Source organism: Chiloscyllium plagiosum, chromosome 23 (genome assembly GCF_004010195.1).
Source record: "Chiloscyllium plagiosum isolate BGI_BamShark_2017 chromosome 23, ASM401019v2, whole genome shotgun sequence".
NCBI classification, from domain to species: domain Eukaryota; kingdom Metazoa; phylum Chordata; class Chondrichthyes; order Orectolobiformes; family Hemiscylliidae; genus Chiloscyllium; species Chiloscyllium plagiosum.
Window position 1 is genome coordinate 42,712,897 of NC_057732.1, and position 18,241 is coordinate 42,731,137.

The window sequence follows — 18,241 nt, forward strand, 5'->3', positions numbered from 1 at the left end:
AGCCCGCTTGGCACACCAGCCTCCTTCCTGAAGAAGGGCTTATGCCCGAAATGTCGAAATTCTCCTGCTCCTCGGATGCTGCCTGGCCTGCTGTGTTTTTCCAGCACCACATTTTTCTACTCCCCAGTTCCAGCAACATTAGAGAGGTTTGACACCATCCAGGACAAAGCAGTTCACTTGATTGGCACCACATACAATCCATGGAGCCACTCCCTCCAACACTGGCACTCAGACATAGCAGTGTCTACAAGTTGAACTGCAGAAATTCACCAAGGCTTTTTAGACAATACCATCCAGTATAGAAATGTAAGGGCAACAGATACATAGGAAAACCACCTGCAAGTTCCCCTCCAATGCATTCACCATCCTGACTTGGAAGTATATCACCATTCTTTCATTGTCGTAAGGTTGAAATTCTGGAACTCCCACACTAATGGTCTTGTGGGTCAACCCACAGCATGTGGATTGCAGCGGTTCAAGTAGGCAGCTCACCACCATTTTCCCAAGGACAATAGGGACGGGCTATAAATGCTAGCCCAGCCAGCAACACCCACATCTCATCAATTAGAGTCATAGAGATGTACAGCATGGAAACAGACCCTTCAGTCCAACCCGTCCATGCCGACCAGATATCCCAACCTAATCTAGTCCCACCTGCCAGCACCCGGCTCATATCCCTCCAAACCCTTCCTATTCATATACCCATCCAAATGACTCTTAAATGTTGCAATTATACCAGCCACCACCATATCCTCTGGTAGCTCATTCCATACACATACCACCCCCGTGTGAAAAAGTTGCCCTTAGGTCTCTTTTTTATCTTTCCCCTAAATGTATGCTCTCTAGTTCTGGAATCCCTGACCCCAGGGAAAAGACTTTGCCTATTTACCCTATCCATGCCCCTCATAATTTTGTAAACCTCTATAAGGTCACCCCTCAGCCTCTGATGCTCCAGGGAAAACAGCCCCAGCCTATTCAGCCTCTCCCTGTAGCTCAAATCCTCCAACCCTGGCAACAACCTTGTAAATCTTTTCTGAACCCTTTCAAGTTTCCCAACATCTTTCCAATAGGAAGGAGACCAGAATTTCACGCAATATTCCAGCAGTGGCCTAACCACTGTACAGCCGTAACATGACCTCCCAGGATTGGCAGTCGGATGAAGGATGAAGGGAACAGACACAAGCAGAAGAAGGAGACAGAAGTAACTCGTTTTACCAATAATGGAAGAGATTTCTTGGAAGTTGTATGACTCATGCTATACCTTGACATCCAAACCACAGCTCAAGTGGGTTTAAAGAATCATTTTAATCTGTGATGTGGATGACAGCCTTGGGCAGAGTATTTAGTATGAATTAAACTAGTTACATTTAAAATAAACTGACACCCCTAGCAAAGGCTGTGACAAAAGCACATTAAATATTCATACAGCAACATTGCTGACAGAAATTTCTCACCAACCCCAGCGTGTGGTTGTGGTTCCAGAGGAAGTTATTCTTTTAGCTTAATGTTGTGCTGCACATTCAGACGTGTGGTGCTTCATGCCTTCTCCTACAATATCTGAGTGTAGATCATCCTCAGATAGCTCAATTGATTCAATCCACTGACAACTAAGCCAGGCAGTTCTAGTGTTGATTCTCTCTGGGTAACTTCTACTGATAGATAAACTGACCCTGACACTATATTTAAGTTTGATGATGAAACTGTGTTACATGGCTCAATAGTTTGGAAAGTTGTAAAGGAGCAATGAGGTACGGTGTGAGTGGGAAAAACTGGGGCAGATGCAGTTCAAGGTGGGAAAGCATGCATTTTGAGGCTAAGACAGATCAAGAGATGAGGGTATTCTCTATAAGAGAAAATTGAGGAACTGTGGAGAAACAGAGGGTGGAGTTCAGTACCGGAAAAGTAGCCAAAATTGACAGTCACTGCAAATACATGGGTTTAAAGTATTGGGCTTGGCTGTGATGGTTATCATGATGGAATAGTCCGTTGAGACTTGGTGCATTGCTCAAGTGTGAAGAATCGAGTGAGGTGCCAGAAAACACTTCATAATTTTTTTAAAGCTGTCCGAACTTAACCAGAGGTCCAAAGAACCAAATCTTCAGAATTAGGCCAGGTGCAGTTCCATTCCTATGTACTCTCAATGTCTGTAATATGAACAAAACTCCAACCTTGTACAAAAGCATTTTTTATACAGTTCAGTAAGTAGCTTGGAGATCTCCCACCACCCAGTATCTTGGTCATCTTACTGGACCAAGAGGTCATGGGATACCCTCTCAAGTTGTGAAATGGGATTCCGTAAATCAAAGATATCTAAGCACCAGGAGCCTGTTGTTTGCTCCTCAGTACTCTATCTGTTTTTAACATGCCTTCCTAAAGCTTTGACTTGTGATCAAGGCCATTGTAGGCTAAACACACACAAGACTCTGGCATTTTACTGTTGTTTTGTCCATCACAGTCTGTGTTGGAATTAGGTCCACTAGCATATGGCAAATTAAATTCCTTTCATATCTGAATACGCTTTGCAGAGTCTTAAGATTATAAGAAGTAGACCATTCGGCTTATTGAGCCGACTCCACTCTTCATTGAGAATGTGGCTGATCAGATAACCCTCAACTCCACATTTCTGGCTTTTCCCTATAATCCTTGTCTGTCTAACTGATTAAAAACCTGTCTATCTCATCCTTCAACATACTTAACAACCCAATCTTTACAGCCCTCTGCAGTAAGGAATTCCATGGATTCATTACCATCTGAGAAAAGACGTTCCTCCTCATCCTGGGCCTTAAATGGGAGACTCCTGGCTTTGAGATGATGTCCTTTGGTGTCAGGCTTTTCAACAAAAGGAAGCAACCTTTTTGCATTTACCCTATCAAACCTCCTAACAATCTTACATGTTTTAATTAAGTCAACTCTCAATATTCTTAACGCCAATGAGTATAGGTCCATTTCCTGGATAAGGCAGAGAGGGAGAGGCTGTTTCCTCTGCTGGGAGAATCTCAGACAAGGCACCACTGTTTAAAACTAAAGGATCACCATTCAAAGCTGAGATTTGGCAAATTCCTTTTGGGGGGGGGGGCGCGGGGGATTGAGAGTTTTGGAATCCTTTTTGAAAAGATGAAGCAAGCTGAGTTCATGAGTATGTCAAGGCAGAGATGGCTGGATTCTCATTAAGTAAGAGGTTACTAGGGTAGATGGGAATACAGGTTTAATTTGCAGTTAGATCAATCACGATCTTATTGAATGGTGGAGCAAACTCAAAATGTTGAATGTTCTACTTCTCCTTTATTTATTGGTATGTTATTTAATTAATGTTCATTGCTATCTGGAAATTTGTTAATTGTGCTTCTGAGGTTGGAGCATGAGAGAGGGTAGTAAAAATTTCCTTTGTGAAGATCATGGCATTCTGACAATGGACTGCATTTATAAAGTTCACAAGAAAACTCACAGGAGAGTAACTCAACAAAACTTCATACCCAAAAGGATCCAAAATATTGGTTAGGAGGGTAAATTTTAAGGACCATCTGAAATGAGGGGATGAGGATACTTTGAGATGGGTATGTTCATCTGGGCATCCAGGAATTCCATCTCTGACCTTATATGAAACAGTGCTTTGGGATGGAACTAGTACCAGGTTAGATGGGGCAGTGACCAACTGCTCTCTTAGATTTTGAAGGAAGATTTGAGAAAAATTGAGTGCAGACTGGGATTGCCATAGTGTTAAGGGTTTAGATGGAGAGGAATTTGTTAAGTGTGTACAAGACAATCTTCTGATTCAGTATATGAATGGACCTACTGGAGAAGGTGCAAAACTTGACTTACTCTTGGGAAATAAGGCAGGGCAGATGACTGAGGTGTCAGTGGGGGAACACTTTGGGGCCAGCGACCATAATTCTACTAAATTTAAAATAATGATGGAAAAGGATAGACCAGATCTAAAAGTTGAAGTTCTAAATTGGAGAAAGGCCAATTTTGACGGTATTAGGCAAGAACTTTCGAAAGCTGACTGGGGGCAGATGTTCGCAGGTAAAGGGACGGCTGGAAAATGGGAATCCTTCAGAAGTGAGATAATGAAAATCCAGAGAAAGTATATTCCTGTCAGGGTGAAAGGGAAGGCTGGTGGGTATAGGGAATGCTGGATGACTAAAGAAGTTGAGTGTTTGGTTAAGAAAAAAAAGGAAGCATATGTCAGGTAGAGACATGATAGATCAAGTGAATCCTTAGAAGAGTATAAAGGCAGTAGTATACTTAAGAGGTAAATCAGGAGGGTAAAAAGGGGACATGAGATAGCTTTGGCAAATAGAATTAAGGAGAATCCAAAGAGTTTTTACAAATATATTAAGGGCAAAAGGGTAACGAGGGAGAGAATAGTGCCCCTCAGAGATCAGCAAGGTGGCCTTTGTGTGGAGCCGCAGAAAATAGGGGAGATACTAAATGAATATTTTGCATCAGTATTTAATGTAGAAAAGGATATGGAAGATCTAGACTGTAGGGAAATAGATGGTGACATCTTGCGAAATGTCCATATGACAGAGGAGAAAGTGCTGGATGTCTTGAAACGCATAAAAGTGGATAAATCCCCAGGACTTGATCAGGTGTACCCTAGAACTCTGTGGGAAGCAAGAGAAGTGATTGCTGGGTCTCTTGCTGAGATATTTGTATCATTGATAGTCACAGGTGAGGTGCCAGAAGACTGAAGGTTAGCTAATGTGCCACTGTTTAAGAAAGGTGGTAAGGACAAGGCAGGGAACTATAGACCGGTGAGCCTGACATCGGTGCTGGGCAAGTTGTTGGAGGGAATCCTGAGGGATAGGATGTACATGTATTTGGAAAGGCAGGGACTGATTAGGGATAGTCTACATGGCTTTATTTGAGTTTTTTGAGGAGCTAACAAAGAGGATTGATGAGGGCAGAGCGGTAGATGTGATCTATATGGACTTCAGTAAGGCTTTTGACAAGGTTCCCCATGGAATTAGCAAGGTTAGATCTCATGGAATACAGGGAGAACTAGCCATTTGGGTGCAGAACTAGCTCAAAGGTAGAAGACAGAGGGTGATGGTGGAGGGTTGTTTTTCAGACTGAAGGCCTGTGACCAGTGGAGTGCCACAAAGATCGGTGCTGGGCCCTCTACTTTTTGTCATTTACATAAATTATTTGGATGCGAGCATAAGAGTTACAGTTAGTAAGTTTGCAGATGACACCAAAATTGGAGGTGTAGAGGACAGCAAAGAGGGTTACCTCAGATTACAACAGGATCTGGACCAGATGGGCCAATGGGCTGAGAAGTGGCAGATGGAGTTTAATTCAGATAAATGCAAGGTGCTGCATTTTGGGAAAGCAAATCTTAGCAGGGCTTACTCACTTCATGGTAAAGTCCTAGGGAGTATTGCTGAACAAAGAGACATTGGAGTGCAGGTTCATAGCTCCTTGGAATTGGAGTCACAGGTAGTTAGGATAGTGAAGAAGGCATTTGGTATGCTTTCTTTTATTGGTCAGAGTATTGAGTACAGGAGTTGGGAGGTCACGTTGCGGCTGTACAGGATATTGGTTAGGCCACTGTTGGAATACAGCATACAATTCTGGTCTCCATCCTATCAGAAAGATGTTGTGAAACTTGAAAGGGTTCAGAAAAGATTTACAAGGATGTTGCCAGAATTTGAGCTATAGGGAGAGGCTGAACAGGCTGGGACTGTTTTCCCTGGAGCGTCGGAGGCTGAGGGGTGACCTTCTAGAGGTTTACAAAATTATGAGGGGCATGGATAGGGTAAATAGGCAAAGTCTTTTCCCTGGGGTCAGGGAGTCCAGATCTAGAGGGCAATGGTTTAGTGTGAGAGGGGAAAGATATAAAAGAGACCTAAGGGGCAACTTTTTCACACAAGGGTGGTATGTGTGTGGAATGAGCTGCCAGTGGAAGTGGTGGAGGCTGGTACAATTGCAACATTTAAGAGGCATTTGGATGGGTATCTGAATAGGAAGGGTTTGGAGGGATATGGGCCGGATGCTGGCAGTTGCGACTAGATTGGGATATCTGGTCGGCATGGACAGGTTGGACCGAAGGGTCTGTTTCCATGCTGTACATCTATATGACTCAGTGTAGAATTCATCATCTATGTTGCCATGGGTTCAATAAATAGGTGGTGTACTGTCAATTCCTCCTTTGCTCTCTATTTATTTTGTCATTTGGATTCTTCTGAGCACCCCAATTTCACAGGCACTGACAGCAGAGCTCATTGCCCAGTAAGTGGCAGGCCCACTTAACTTGGTCATTATTCAGAGCTTCACAGATTGCCTTCATGTCAACCTCACTGTATGTCCACTCCACTCATTGTCCTTTTTTGTATTTTTGCCAATATTTACATGAAAATAGTCTGATAAATGCTGCAGACTTGTGTACACACCTCTTCATACAGACTTCATTTCTGGAGTAATTGCATGTGCAGTGCCCCAGAGTGACCTTTCTCCTGTTCTTTTAGTGAGATCTGTCAGTGGAGCAGGAAAGCTTTTCTTACAATATCCCACTGCTGAGGCCCGCCATATCAGATCTTCTTGAGTCCTGATTGGTAGAGGTTCAAATTACTCTTTCCTAACTTTGGATGGTAAGAGATTCACATTTTAATCAATTAATGTCGTGACTCAGAAATGAAAGCAGCAGTTGCTGGAAAAACTCAGCAGATCTGGCAGCATATGTGCAGAGAAATCAGAAGTTAACATTTCTGGTTCGGTGACCCTTCCTCAGAACTGGAGTTCTGGAGACCTGAAACTTTAACTCTGATTTCTATTCACAGATACTGCCCAGACCTGCTGAGCTTTTCCAACAACTGCTGTTTTGTTTCTGATTTACAGTATTCACAGTTCTTTCAGTTAATATAGTGATTCTTCTGTTTTGTTATGAAGGTTTATACAGCATTATTGTTATTTGAGAATTGTGGTTCTGAAGGAGAGGAAAATAGATATTATTTTTCAGTTCTGTCAAGGTCCTGTCTTGAAAAAGTCAGAAAGGTATCTTAGACATTTAACTCAAAACAGTGCTTACAGGAAATCATATGATTTCAGCTATTTGACCAGAAAACTACTTGGGAGATGGTTGTTTAGGTGTTTGCTGACCTGAGTGTGACAAACATCAGAAGAGGGAGAAGGAGCCAGAAGTGAGTTGAAATATGGTGAAGAGGGCCATAACAGCAGAGGTGCTGTTAATCACAATCTCCAAGCAGTCAGGGTTGGGGAGAAATCCTGAGGTACTCAGAAATCTGTTGAAATATGAGGGGGGAATGATATCCTACAAATTCAAGACATGCGTTTACCATATTAAGCATTACTGAACAGAATTGCCAGTTTATTTGAATGGCCTTTAGGAGAGATGTTAATGGCATCAAGTGAATGAACAGAAATGTTTTCAAAAGAGAACTGGTATCAGCTGTAACAACTGAACAAAAAGTTTTAGCAGAGGGAAAAAAGGCGATTCTTCGCTGAGGTTTGAGTGTCGGTAAGGGTACTGTTGGGTTAAAAGAGACTTTTATTTTCTGTCTGATGTTTTTAATATGATTGTTCCAATAATTCTTACTTTTTTTGTGTAATAAAGTTTTTTTATTGTTGAAAGTACATTGGCAGCCTCTTGCGAATACGTTCAGTGATTGACTTCCATGATGAACAAAAAGAGAAAGAAAACTGATGGTCCATCAAGCTACTTTCAATTTGGGATCTGATTAGTCTTATATCAGTTAGGATCATAACAGTTCACAGGGTCTAGTCAGTCTTATTTTAACCCAACAATACCTTTACCCAGTGTAACCTCATATGACCATCACCTTGCGTCGTAATAATTTACAAAGTCCAGTCAGTCTTATGTTAGTAATCATTCCATTAGAGATATTTATTATACTCTATGTTACCCTGTAGGAATAGTGTCCTGGCATAAAGGAGATCATAGTACTTCTAATTGTTAGCTCTCTCTCTCTCTCTCTATCATATATATACACACACATATATATATATATATATATACATATATATACATATAGACATATATATATATATACTGTAGCAACGAAATGTCACTGGCTGCTATTCTGTTTGATTGTAATTAGAGAAAACTTTCAGCTTGATCAAATAGGCCTCAGCTCTGCACGGGCCTAATCCTGGGTCTGGGCATCTCATACTCTTGGTCCAGACCCTAGCTTCACAGGCACAAAACACCACGGTGATTTTATTTGCTATCAGTATCTTAATATTGGTTCATTTTCTATCTTCCCATTAGTTTTTGTTTTTGTTCAGTACTTTGCCCTCCATCCCTTGATTTATAGGCAGTTTAGAAAGTGTGTTAGGATTTACCTAACCATGGGAGAACCAGCGATAATGTCACTGGACTAATAATCCAGAGACCCCAGTTAATGTTCTGAAGAGATGGGCTGACATTCCACCACAGCAGACAGTGAAGTTTCAATTGAATAAAAATCTGGAATAAAAAGCTTAACTGTGGCAATTGTCATAACACATTATCTGGCTCAGTAATGTGCTTCTGGTAAAGTAATCTGATTTCCTTACCTGGTGATTCCAGACTCACGGGTTGACTCTTAACTCTGCAGTTAGGGATGGACAATAAATACTGGCCTGGCCAACAATGCTCATATCAGATGAATGAATAAAATAAAACCATGAGAGACTGGAACCTGGCGATGCAGTTCGCAATCCCTATTGGCTGAGTCAGGCTGGTTTGTGTGACACTAGGGAGCTGTTAATGAGTCAGTGTTCAACATAACAAGCTATAAAAATAACCTTTTTGTCCATCTGACCACTCAGTACAACTGTTTTTGCATTCATCGAAATACATCAGAATCCTGAAGAAGACAACAAAAGCAGCAAAATCAGAAAGGCTGATTGACAAACAACAACCTGTGTGGCTTTTCATGTGATTAAATTTTAATTTAAGATGCTTCAGAGAAGCATTTTAAAACAAAATACGTCATTGAGACTCGAAAGGACCTATTCAGACAGGTGACCAAAAACCAACTTGAAGAGAATGAGAGTGGAAAGGAGCAAAGGAAGTATATTCCAAAGATTAAGGCCATGAATCTGAAGGCACATCCATCAATTAGGGGTGGCATGGTGGCTCAGTGGTTAACACCAGCTGCCTCGTAGCACCAGGGTCCCAGGTTTGATTCCAGCCTTGGGCGACCATCTGTGGAGTTTGCACATTCTCTCCGTTTCTGTGTGGGTTTCCTCTGGATGCTCTGGTTTCCTCCCAAATTCCGAAGATGTGCAGGTCAGGCGAATTGGCCATGTTAAATTGTCCATAGTGTTAGGTGCATTAGCTAGAGGAGGGTGGGTTACTCTTCGGAGGGTTGGTGTAGACTTGTTGGGCTGAACGGCCTGTTTCCACACTGTAGGGAATCTAATCTAATCTAACCTATGGTGGATGCTAGGAAGTCAGAATTAGAGGAACACGGATTGCTTGGAGGATTGTGGAGCTGGAGAAGATCAGAGATCAGGAGGGGGTGAGGCCACAAAGACTTTGAAAAATGGGTGAAAAATTTAAAGTCAAGTCTTTGCGGATGAGGAGCTGATTATAGTATGAAAAGCATTCATTGAGTAGAGGAGGAGCCAGTCTGCCTTTCTATGTGGGGCTATTTCCGCTCCTCAGTCCAGTATCAATACAGATCTCTCTTTTCTTTTGTAGATCAGCTCTTTGCCAGGTGGAAATCAGTTATTCTTTTTCCAAACATGGTTTCATTTCAATCAGTCAACCTGTGCATTAAGACACAACTGGAGCAGACAGGACTTAAACCAGAAACATCTGACCTTTAGGGACTGATACACTACCACTGTGCCACCAGATTAGGGAAACCACTTCTTATTTATTTATTTCAAACCACTGCTGAGTTAACAAATCTCCCAATTAAGTAAATTATAAACTCACTGGCCTGAATCAGGTTGGTCTGTGTGATAGCATTGGGGCTTTGTCCTATCAGGGACAATATGACAATAACAGAAATCCAAAAAGGGCCCAGGGGAGAGAACCAAGGGAGGGGGCTAAATCAATGTACAGTAGTGTTCATGGGAAGTAATGCATCCAGCCCCCATTAGGGTAACCAGTTATTTTTTATTTAGATTCTTTTTATTAATCAGCTTGTTCAGATGTGTTGTGACACACTTCTGGAGTAGGTGGGGTTTGAATCCAGGCCTTCTGGTTCTGAGGCAGGGGCATTGCCAGGAAATCAGAGCATAAGAACAGAAGAAATAAGAGCAGGAGTGGGCCATTGAGCCTGCTCTGCCATTCAGTAAGATCGTGGCTGATCTTTTTGTGGACTCAGCTCCACTTACCCACCCTCTCACAGTAACCCTTAATTCTTTTACTGTTCAATAATCAATCTTTGCCTTAAAAACAGTCAATGAGGAAGCCTCAGTGGCTTCACTGGGCAGGGAATTCCACAGGTTCACAACCCTCTGAGTGAAGAAGTTCTTCCTCAACTCAGTCTTAAATCTGCTCCCCTTTATTCTGAGGCTATGCCCTCTAGTTCTAGTTTCACCCACCGGTGGATTCAACCTCCCTGCTTCAATCTTATCTATTCCCTTCATAACTTTATATGTTTCAGAAGATCCATCTACTAAATTCTAATGTGTCTCGTCCTAGTCTGCTCAATCTCTCCTCATAAGCCAACCCTCTCAAGTCTAGAGTCAATCTGGTAAACCTCCTCAGCACCCCCTCCAGTGCCAGTATATCCTTTCTCAAGTAAGGAGACCAAAATTGCACACAGTACTCCAGGTGTGGCCTCACCAGCACGCTACACAGCTGCAGCATAACCTCCCTGTTTTTAAACTCTGTCCCTTTAGCAATGAAGGAATATATTCCCTTTGCCGCCTTAGTTACTGGCTGCACCTACAAATGTTTTGTGGTTCATGCACAAGGATGCCCAGTTCCCTCTGCACAGCAGCATGCTGCAATTTTTCACTGTATCTGCAGTGCGTGTAAAGAAATGGGTTCCACTTGTGTTTGGCCTAGTATTGGCCATAAATAGGGGACCAGCTCCTTTGAGCTTCAATTGGAAATGCTCAACAGTAAACTTCTCATTGTGGATGGGCAACCCACCAATGGCATTGAGCTTTGTGAGGTCATCATCCTGGCACAGGAGGCTGGAATGATTTGGTTGAGTGTCAGATTCTTGTGACCGTACCCCTCCTCACCAATGCCCAACATACGGAAATTTTCTGCAGCAGTCTTCAATTCATATGAGCTGCTGTTTTCCGCTTCTGGAACAAGCACATATCCACACTTGATTCCCTCAATATTTGCAACTTTAGGTCAGTGAGCACAGGGGAAGAGGGACCAGGACTTGGGTGCCAGTTTAGATGCAGGCAGCAGTGGTGGGGAAAACATGTCTGGGAAATATCGTCCTGATGTCCTTAATTATTCAAAATTTGTCCAGGAGACCAGTCCGGCTCAGATTAACGTTACCCGGTATCTATTGAATATAAGCTGACCTTGCACAGAAATAGGACCAGCTCTCACTCACCAAATCATGGAATCCTGACAGTGTGGAAGCAGGCCATTCGACCTTTCGAGTCCACACTGACCCTCCAAAGAACATCCCACCCAGACCCACCACCCCCTACCGTATCACCTGCATTCCCCATGACTCACCCACCAAACCTGCACAATCCTGATGACGGGTGTATACACGAAATGTCAACTCTCCGGCTTCTCAGCTGCTGCCTGACCTGCTGTGCTTTTCCAGCGCCACACTTCTTGACACTGTCCTAGGATGCCCAATTCACCTAACCCGCACAACTTTGTACTGTATGGAGGAAAGCCATACAGACATGGGGAGAATGTGCAAACTCCACATAGACAGTCACCCCAGGATGGAATCGAACCCAGGTCCCTGGTGCTGTGAGCCGTCGTGCCACCCCAGAGTTCCCTGTTCGGTCATTTATTCACTTGGGACGGTATCACCTCCTGTATCTAAGATTATTCTGAATTTGGATAAAATGATATTGTGGACAGTTAATTCCATTGAGAATCATATGATGTCTGTGTCGATAAGTGCAATCTTCTTGGAGATCCTCTCCACTTTAAGCCGGCAGTTTGTGGTGTCAATGGTCATCATGATTTGGAGGTGCTGGTGTTGGACTGGGGTTTACAAAGTTAAAAATCCCACAATACCAGATTATAGGTTTATTTGGAAGAATGTAACTTTTAAAAAAGATTCTGGGATTTACATATGAAAGAACTGAAACCAACATGGTCATTTTGAAAGATGAGAGACTTAAACAATCAGATCTTTTTCAAGATATAATTTTAGTTACATCACACTGTAAACTTTTGCTATAAATTCTTAGAATCTTATACTCTACAACCACCTGATGAAGGAGCAGCACTCTGAAAGCTAGTGCTTCCAAATAAACCTGTTGGACTATAACCTGGTGTTATGTACACCCCAGTCCAACACCGGCACCTCCAAATCAGAGATAAGGAAGGATATGGTGATAGAATTTACCCGAAAACAGTCAGGATGAGCGCTGTGTGCAGTGATGCAAGGAAACCGGAACTGAATACAATTTTCTAATGGAGGCCCGACACCTCACTCATTGATGAGATTTGGTGGGGCTAGGCTGCGATTGGAAGTGGGATACTGCGTTAACATGCTCCTTGATCCCCCTGCACTGTCTGTCTTTAATCTCAGATTTCCTGCAACACATTCCTGTCTCTAAATCAGTGAATTGCAACCCACTGGACGAAGCTGTCAGTTGGGAAGGTTTTGAGTGACAATTTGGTGCGTTGGGCACAGACACTCTTAAATTTGTTTTAGTGCTTCTCTATTTCTTGTCTCTGAACCAAATTGAAAAACACTTGTGCAACTGCAGAATTAAATCAGGCCCCAGACACTGTCCATTTCTGAATTGCTTTCCTAATTAACTCCAGTCAGACAAGATTGGCAATAAAATTTTCCGCGATATATTTAGCCCTGGGCGTCCTGCACAGGTTTGTTGCACCAAGGTAGAAAATACGGTTTGCAATTATTTATAAACTAATTCTCTTCGATTAAGATAATACTTTGTCTTGTTTACCACAGAAAATGGCTTTAAACGTCACAAGCCGTCAGTTTGTTAATGAGGCTGTGAGGAGGTGGAAGTACTTGTCACGGCAAGTGTTTCAAAAGTGAATTGAACTCAGTTTAAATTCTACAGCTCTAACCTGCCGTAGGCTTTCGTAGGAAGTTCTTAATAAGGTATTATGCAGCTAATGTTAGTCTTTCTGAACTTGCCCCTCAATGAATTCTCCTCCTTGAGCAAGTTCATAAAACTGGTACTAAGTAGCTGCACTCATTCAACATTCAAAAGTAATTTACAGGGACAATGGGGTGTGCAGGAGATCAGGCACTTGGGTTTCCTCCTCTGGGTTTTCATTCAAATCTGACCCAGACTGAGGTAAGGGAAGTGCTTTTTATTCTGTTGGCCCTATGCCCCCAGCTCAGTTTGAGGTGGTACTGAGAGGAAATGGCATGATCTATTCCAGACAACTCCAAGTTCACAGGGGGAAGTTGGGTTCTTCAACCCTGAATGGAAGTGATTAATGGCAACTTCCCAAGACTTATCTGTGAAGGTAAATAATGCGTAAACTTGGAACCATGACAACCATCAAGGAATATACATTGGAGATGTACAAATGAGCAAATTCCTCATCTCTGGAACTCTTCTGGTAAATCTGAACTTGGGGACCAGACTGGACTTGGAGGGGAACTTACAGTCAGTGATGTTTTCATCTGCCTTCTGTGGTTGGGATTGTGAATCCAGTGGATAAGGGAAAATTTAAGCTGCTTTGACCTGGATGTGTATTTTGAGTGTTGTTGGAGCTGCCCTAATGCAGATGAATGGAGAGTATTCCATCACCCTCTATCTTGTACCTTGTGGATGGTGAACAGACTCTGGTGTGTCAGGGGATAAGTTGCTTACCAAAGAATATCCAGCTTCTGCCTTAGAATCTTTTACTGTTGGCAATCCTATTGGCTACACCACGGAGATTTTAAAACAGTTGCTTTCTGAGCCTATTGGCCAGATTTTGGACATTGAGATTCAGTAGTCATGAATTTGAAATCATCACATATTTCTCAGACATAAATGTGGTGGAAAGGTTTGTGGGGGTTGGTTGAGCCTTAATGATCCAATAGAGTCTCTGATGCTCCTCATTTTCTTCAATGCACCAATAGTTCATGAAGCATAGTTATTAACTTTTCAGTCGATGGGCTCAATGACACTCAACCAGGCTGATAGGTTTTGTTTTGGTAAACTATATTTTTTAGATTTTAACATTGATTTGCATGTTTTGCTGAAAGGGGTGAAAGAGTTCCTTGTTTGGAAGTCCAAATCCAGGCTCACAGTTTCATAATAAGGAGGGATACCACTGAGATTGAAAATGAGAAGACAGTTTCTTACTCAGAGGGTTGGGGAGCTTTGGTATTCCCTAACACAGCCTCAGTCTTTGAGTATATTTAGGGTAGTGATTGATTTCTGATTACCAACGGCAGGTAGGGCTTTGGGGGGGGTGTGGTGAGTAAAAAGCGTTAAATCAATCAGCCGTGATCATATTGAATGGTGTGACAGACTTGATGGACTGAATGGCCTATTCATGTTTGTGTGATCATATGTTTTACTTCCTGCATACATCCATTGCATATGCTGTAAGCATTAATGTTATGGTATAGCTGCAGAAATAATGTTTTATGTATAAATATTGTGACTTGGGGAGGGTTGGGGGAGGTGGTTGGAGAGAATTGAGGCTGGTACAAGGCCAAGAAGGACTTGCTGCTGATTGCTCCAGGGGTTTGATTATTGATTTGATGTCTGTCTGCCCCCCAAGGTTCCCGGTTACAGACAGGAGCGAGTGGAGAAGGGCTTGACATTGTTTGGCCAGCTGATCAACAACAAAATCTTCTTATTGACCTTCATTCGGACGCTGGAGTCCCAGCGAAGTTTCTCCATGAGGGACCGAGGGAATGTGGCTTCACTAATCATGACCGTCCTTCAGACGAAACTGGAGTACGCCACCGATGTCCTGAAGCAGCTGCTCTCTGACCTTATTGACAAGAACCTGGAAAGCAAAAACCACCCCAAACTTCTGCTGAGGAGGTAGGACTTTCCGGCTTTGTTTTCTTAGGTATCATTCGCAAGTACGGCTGATCAGGTCTTGGTTGAAAATTGACACCTCTTATGAGGAGTGATCTATTACTGACGGAGGCAACATGTTCAGATACCAAGGGGCACAAGGTAAAGAGTGAAGAAGCAAGCAGAACATGTTGAAGAGATAGAGAGAGCTTTGCTGAAAATGCAAGCAAGTGAAGTTGTGAAGGGATAGACTTGGACCTCTTCCAGCCAGTTCAAAAAAAAATGTTCAGGTAATGTTGCATGTGCAAATCTTTCAGCAGATGCCTTGCTTCCTGCCAGCAATAACTGTGATCCAGATCAAAAGGTGTCTCCTCTTCCTTGCATATGAGGCAGAGTTTCACTGAAAAAAACCTGACAATTACAAGACATCTGAGGCATGAAATTCACCTGCACTATGAAGCCCCCATACAACTTTGCTCAGCTCAGTTCCCTGCCAGCCTGTGTGGCACACATCCTTGAGTTGAGTACCCATGCCAGTGGGATAGTGTGTACTGGAAGCCAATGAGAGGACTTGACCCTGGGGTCATGAAATCCCACCAGAGGAGGCAGCGCCAGGGTACCCACCTTGCTGTGGGCAGGTCTAGGCCACAAATTCGGACAACGCTTTGAGTAGAAAGTGGGCATTATGTTTCATGGTGGGTCCTGCACGGGAGCTACCTAAAACACTGGGCCCACGAATTGCCAATCAGCTCATTGTAAAGAGATGTTGTGATTGAAAGGGGTCCAGGAATCCTCCGCAGTGTTTTTGGAGTTGGTGCAGTGAGTTCCTGTATTCGACAGTGTGTGTTGCTGCATCCTCATTGACCTGTCCCTACTGTGACTGCAACAGGTATAATGACAGCAGGAGCAGTGCCCCTGGATCTGAGGCAAATTAGGGACATAGAATAGAGGCTGTGAGGAGGGCATACGCTGCAGTGACGGTCTCTGTCAGCTTGGAACTGGACCACGCCTCCATCCATGCGCTTAGGTGTGACTGAGAGGTGTCTGTCAGATTAGGCAATGCATCCAGTGTACCCCATTCAATGTACATTGCATTCTCTTTGTACACTGTCCAATGAGGCCCGCATCTACCTTCTCTGAAGTAGAATTTTTGTTCCACCTCACCCTCTGCTGCACTGGCACATGTGCCATCCTTTACTCTGACCTGGCTGCAGTCTGCTCTTGCCTCGTGCTTCACTGTGTGGTAATCCCTTCGCCTCCAAGTTATGTGCAGTGCCAGTATCTGGGTGGCTGAGGCATCCGATGGGTATATGAATAGGCAGGGTTTAGAGGGATATGGGCCAAATGCTGGCAAAATGGGACTAGAATAGGTTAGGATATCTGGTCAGCATGGGCGAGTTGGACCGAAGGGTCTGTTTCTGTGCTGTACATCTCTATGACTCTATGACTGTTAAAGGACCTCTTTGTCAGTGCTGTGCTGTGTACTTGCTTCTCTTCGGACTATAGAGCTGGCCAGGAGTCTGAAAGCAGCAATCCGGAAGGAAAGGTTTCTGGGCAAGAGGGAACTGAGAAGCAAGAGGTCCTGGGGTCACACTGTCAGCAGCTTGATGCCAGGTAGCAGGATGGGGAGGAGCTGGGAACTGGAAAAGAACATGTGACAGGAAGATTCTGCCATCCTCAAAACTCTCAATGACATTTGGAGAGTAAGGGTGTAGCTGCAGCTGTCCTCTTGATATAGCGAACTATCTCCTCCACTGGTCTAGGGAAATGGAGTCACCCTTATCCCATTCAGTTCTGCTCTGCTTTGTTTTATTATGTTGTCACCCTACCCTCAGAGCGGCAGAGAACGCAGGCTGGATGTCAGTGCTTGTGTAGCAATGCATTTGGCTGATGTACCTGTAATTTCTAAACTGAGTGGTATTCTGTGGGACAGAAGAATCTCAATGTCCTGATAGAAGAATCACACCAATTTAGTATGCAGATGCAGCAAGTCACCGTGAGGACAAATGAAATGTTGTCATTTATCGGCATGGGATTATAATATAAAAATAGGGATGTTTTAGCACAACTATAGAGAACACTGTGAGACCACAATTGGAGTATTGTGTCCAGCTTTGGTCTCCTTATTTGAGAAAAATGTATATTTGCTTTAGCAGCAGAGGAGATGCACTCAACTCACTCTTAGGATGAAGGGCTTGTCTTATGAGCAAAGATTGAATAATTTAGGCCATTACCCATTGGAGTTGAGAAGAAAGAGGGGTGACTTTATTGAAACCTGCAAGGTACTGATTGGACTGAGTAGGTTGGATAGCAGGGAGTCATTTGTTGTTTGGATAAGATTAAAATTAGGGGACATAATCTAAGGGGAGGCAATGGGCTAGTGGTATTATCGCAATAATAATAATAATAATCCAGAAACCTGTAATATTTTGGGCACTTGGATTTGAATCCTGCCAAGGCAGATTGTAGTATCTGAAATCAACAACAATGTGGAATTAAAAATCTTGATGACCGCCATGAAAATGCCAATTGTCAGGAAAAATCCATCTGGTTCACTCATGCCCTGTAGGGAAAGAAAATGTCATCCTTACCTCTTCTGGCCTATATGTGACTCCAGACCCACAGCAATGTGGTTGACTCTCAACTGCCCTCTGGGCAATTAGGGATGGGCCTGGCTGACCTAGCTAGTGATGCCCCCATCTTCTTAATGAATAAAAAGAATGAGAATTCTCGCTTATAAAATTTAGATAGGGAGAATTTCCTCCTCTCAGAAAATAATCGATTGTATAATTCTCATCCCTCGAAGGTAGTGGAGGCTGGGTCTTTAAAAATATTCAACTCTGATTTAGTTCATCATTGACAGGCAAGGCGGTCATGAGAGCGTGGAGACGAGACCACAGCGAGATCCGCCATGAGTCGTGAAGAAATCTTGAAGAGCCAGTTGGCCTGTTCCTGCTCAGATATTCTCAAATAGTTGTGGAGGGAGTGAGAGATGGTGGGGGTGAGAGGTGGAGGGAGTGAGAGGTGGAGGGAGTGAGAGGTGGACGGGTGAGAGATGGAGGGAGTGAGAGGTGGAGGGGGTGAGAGATGGAGTGAGTGAGAGAGGGAGGGAGTGAGAGGTAGAGGGGGGTGAGAGAGGGAGGGAGTG

At 43.3% G+C, this 18,241-nt stretch overlaps 1 protein-coding gene across 10 annotated transcripts in view; it reads left to right on the top strand.

The window, feature by feature from the left end:
• The window catches only part of plxna4 (plexin A4), a 619,179-nt gene that overhangs the window by 522,899 nt on the left and 78,039 nt on the right, over positions 1–18,241 (top strand). For all 10 annotated transcript variants that reach the window (XM_043714044.1, XM_043714039.1, XM_043714038.1 and 7 more), the window contains exon 22: positions 14,849–15,117. In XM_043714044.1, coding sequence (XP_043569979.1) covers positions 14,849–15,117 — 269 coding nt within the window. The remainder of the gene's footprint in view (positions 1–14,848; positions 15,118–18,241) is intronic.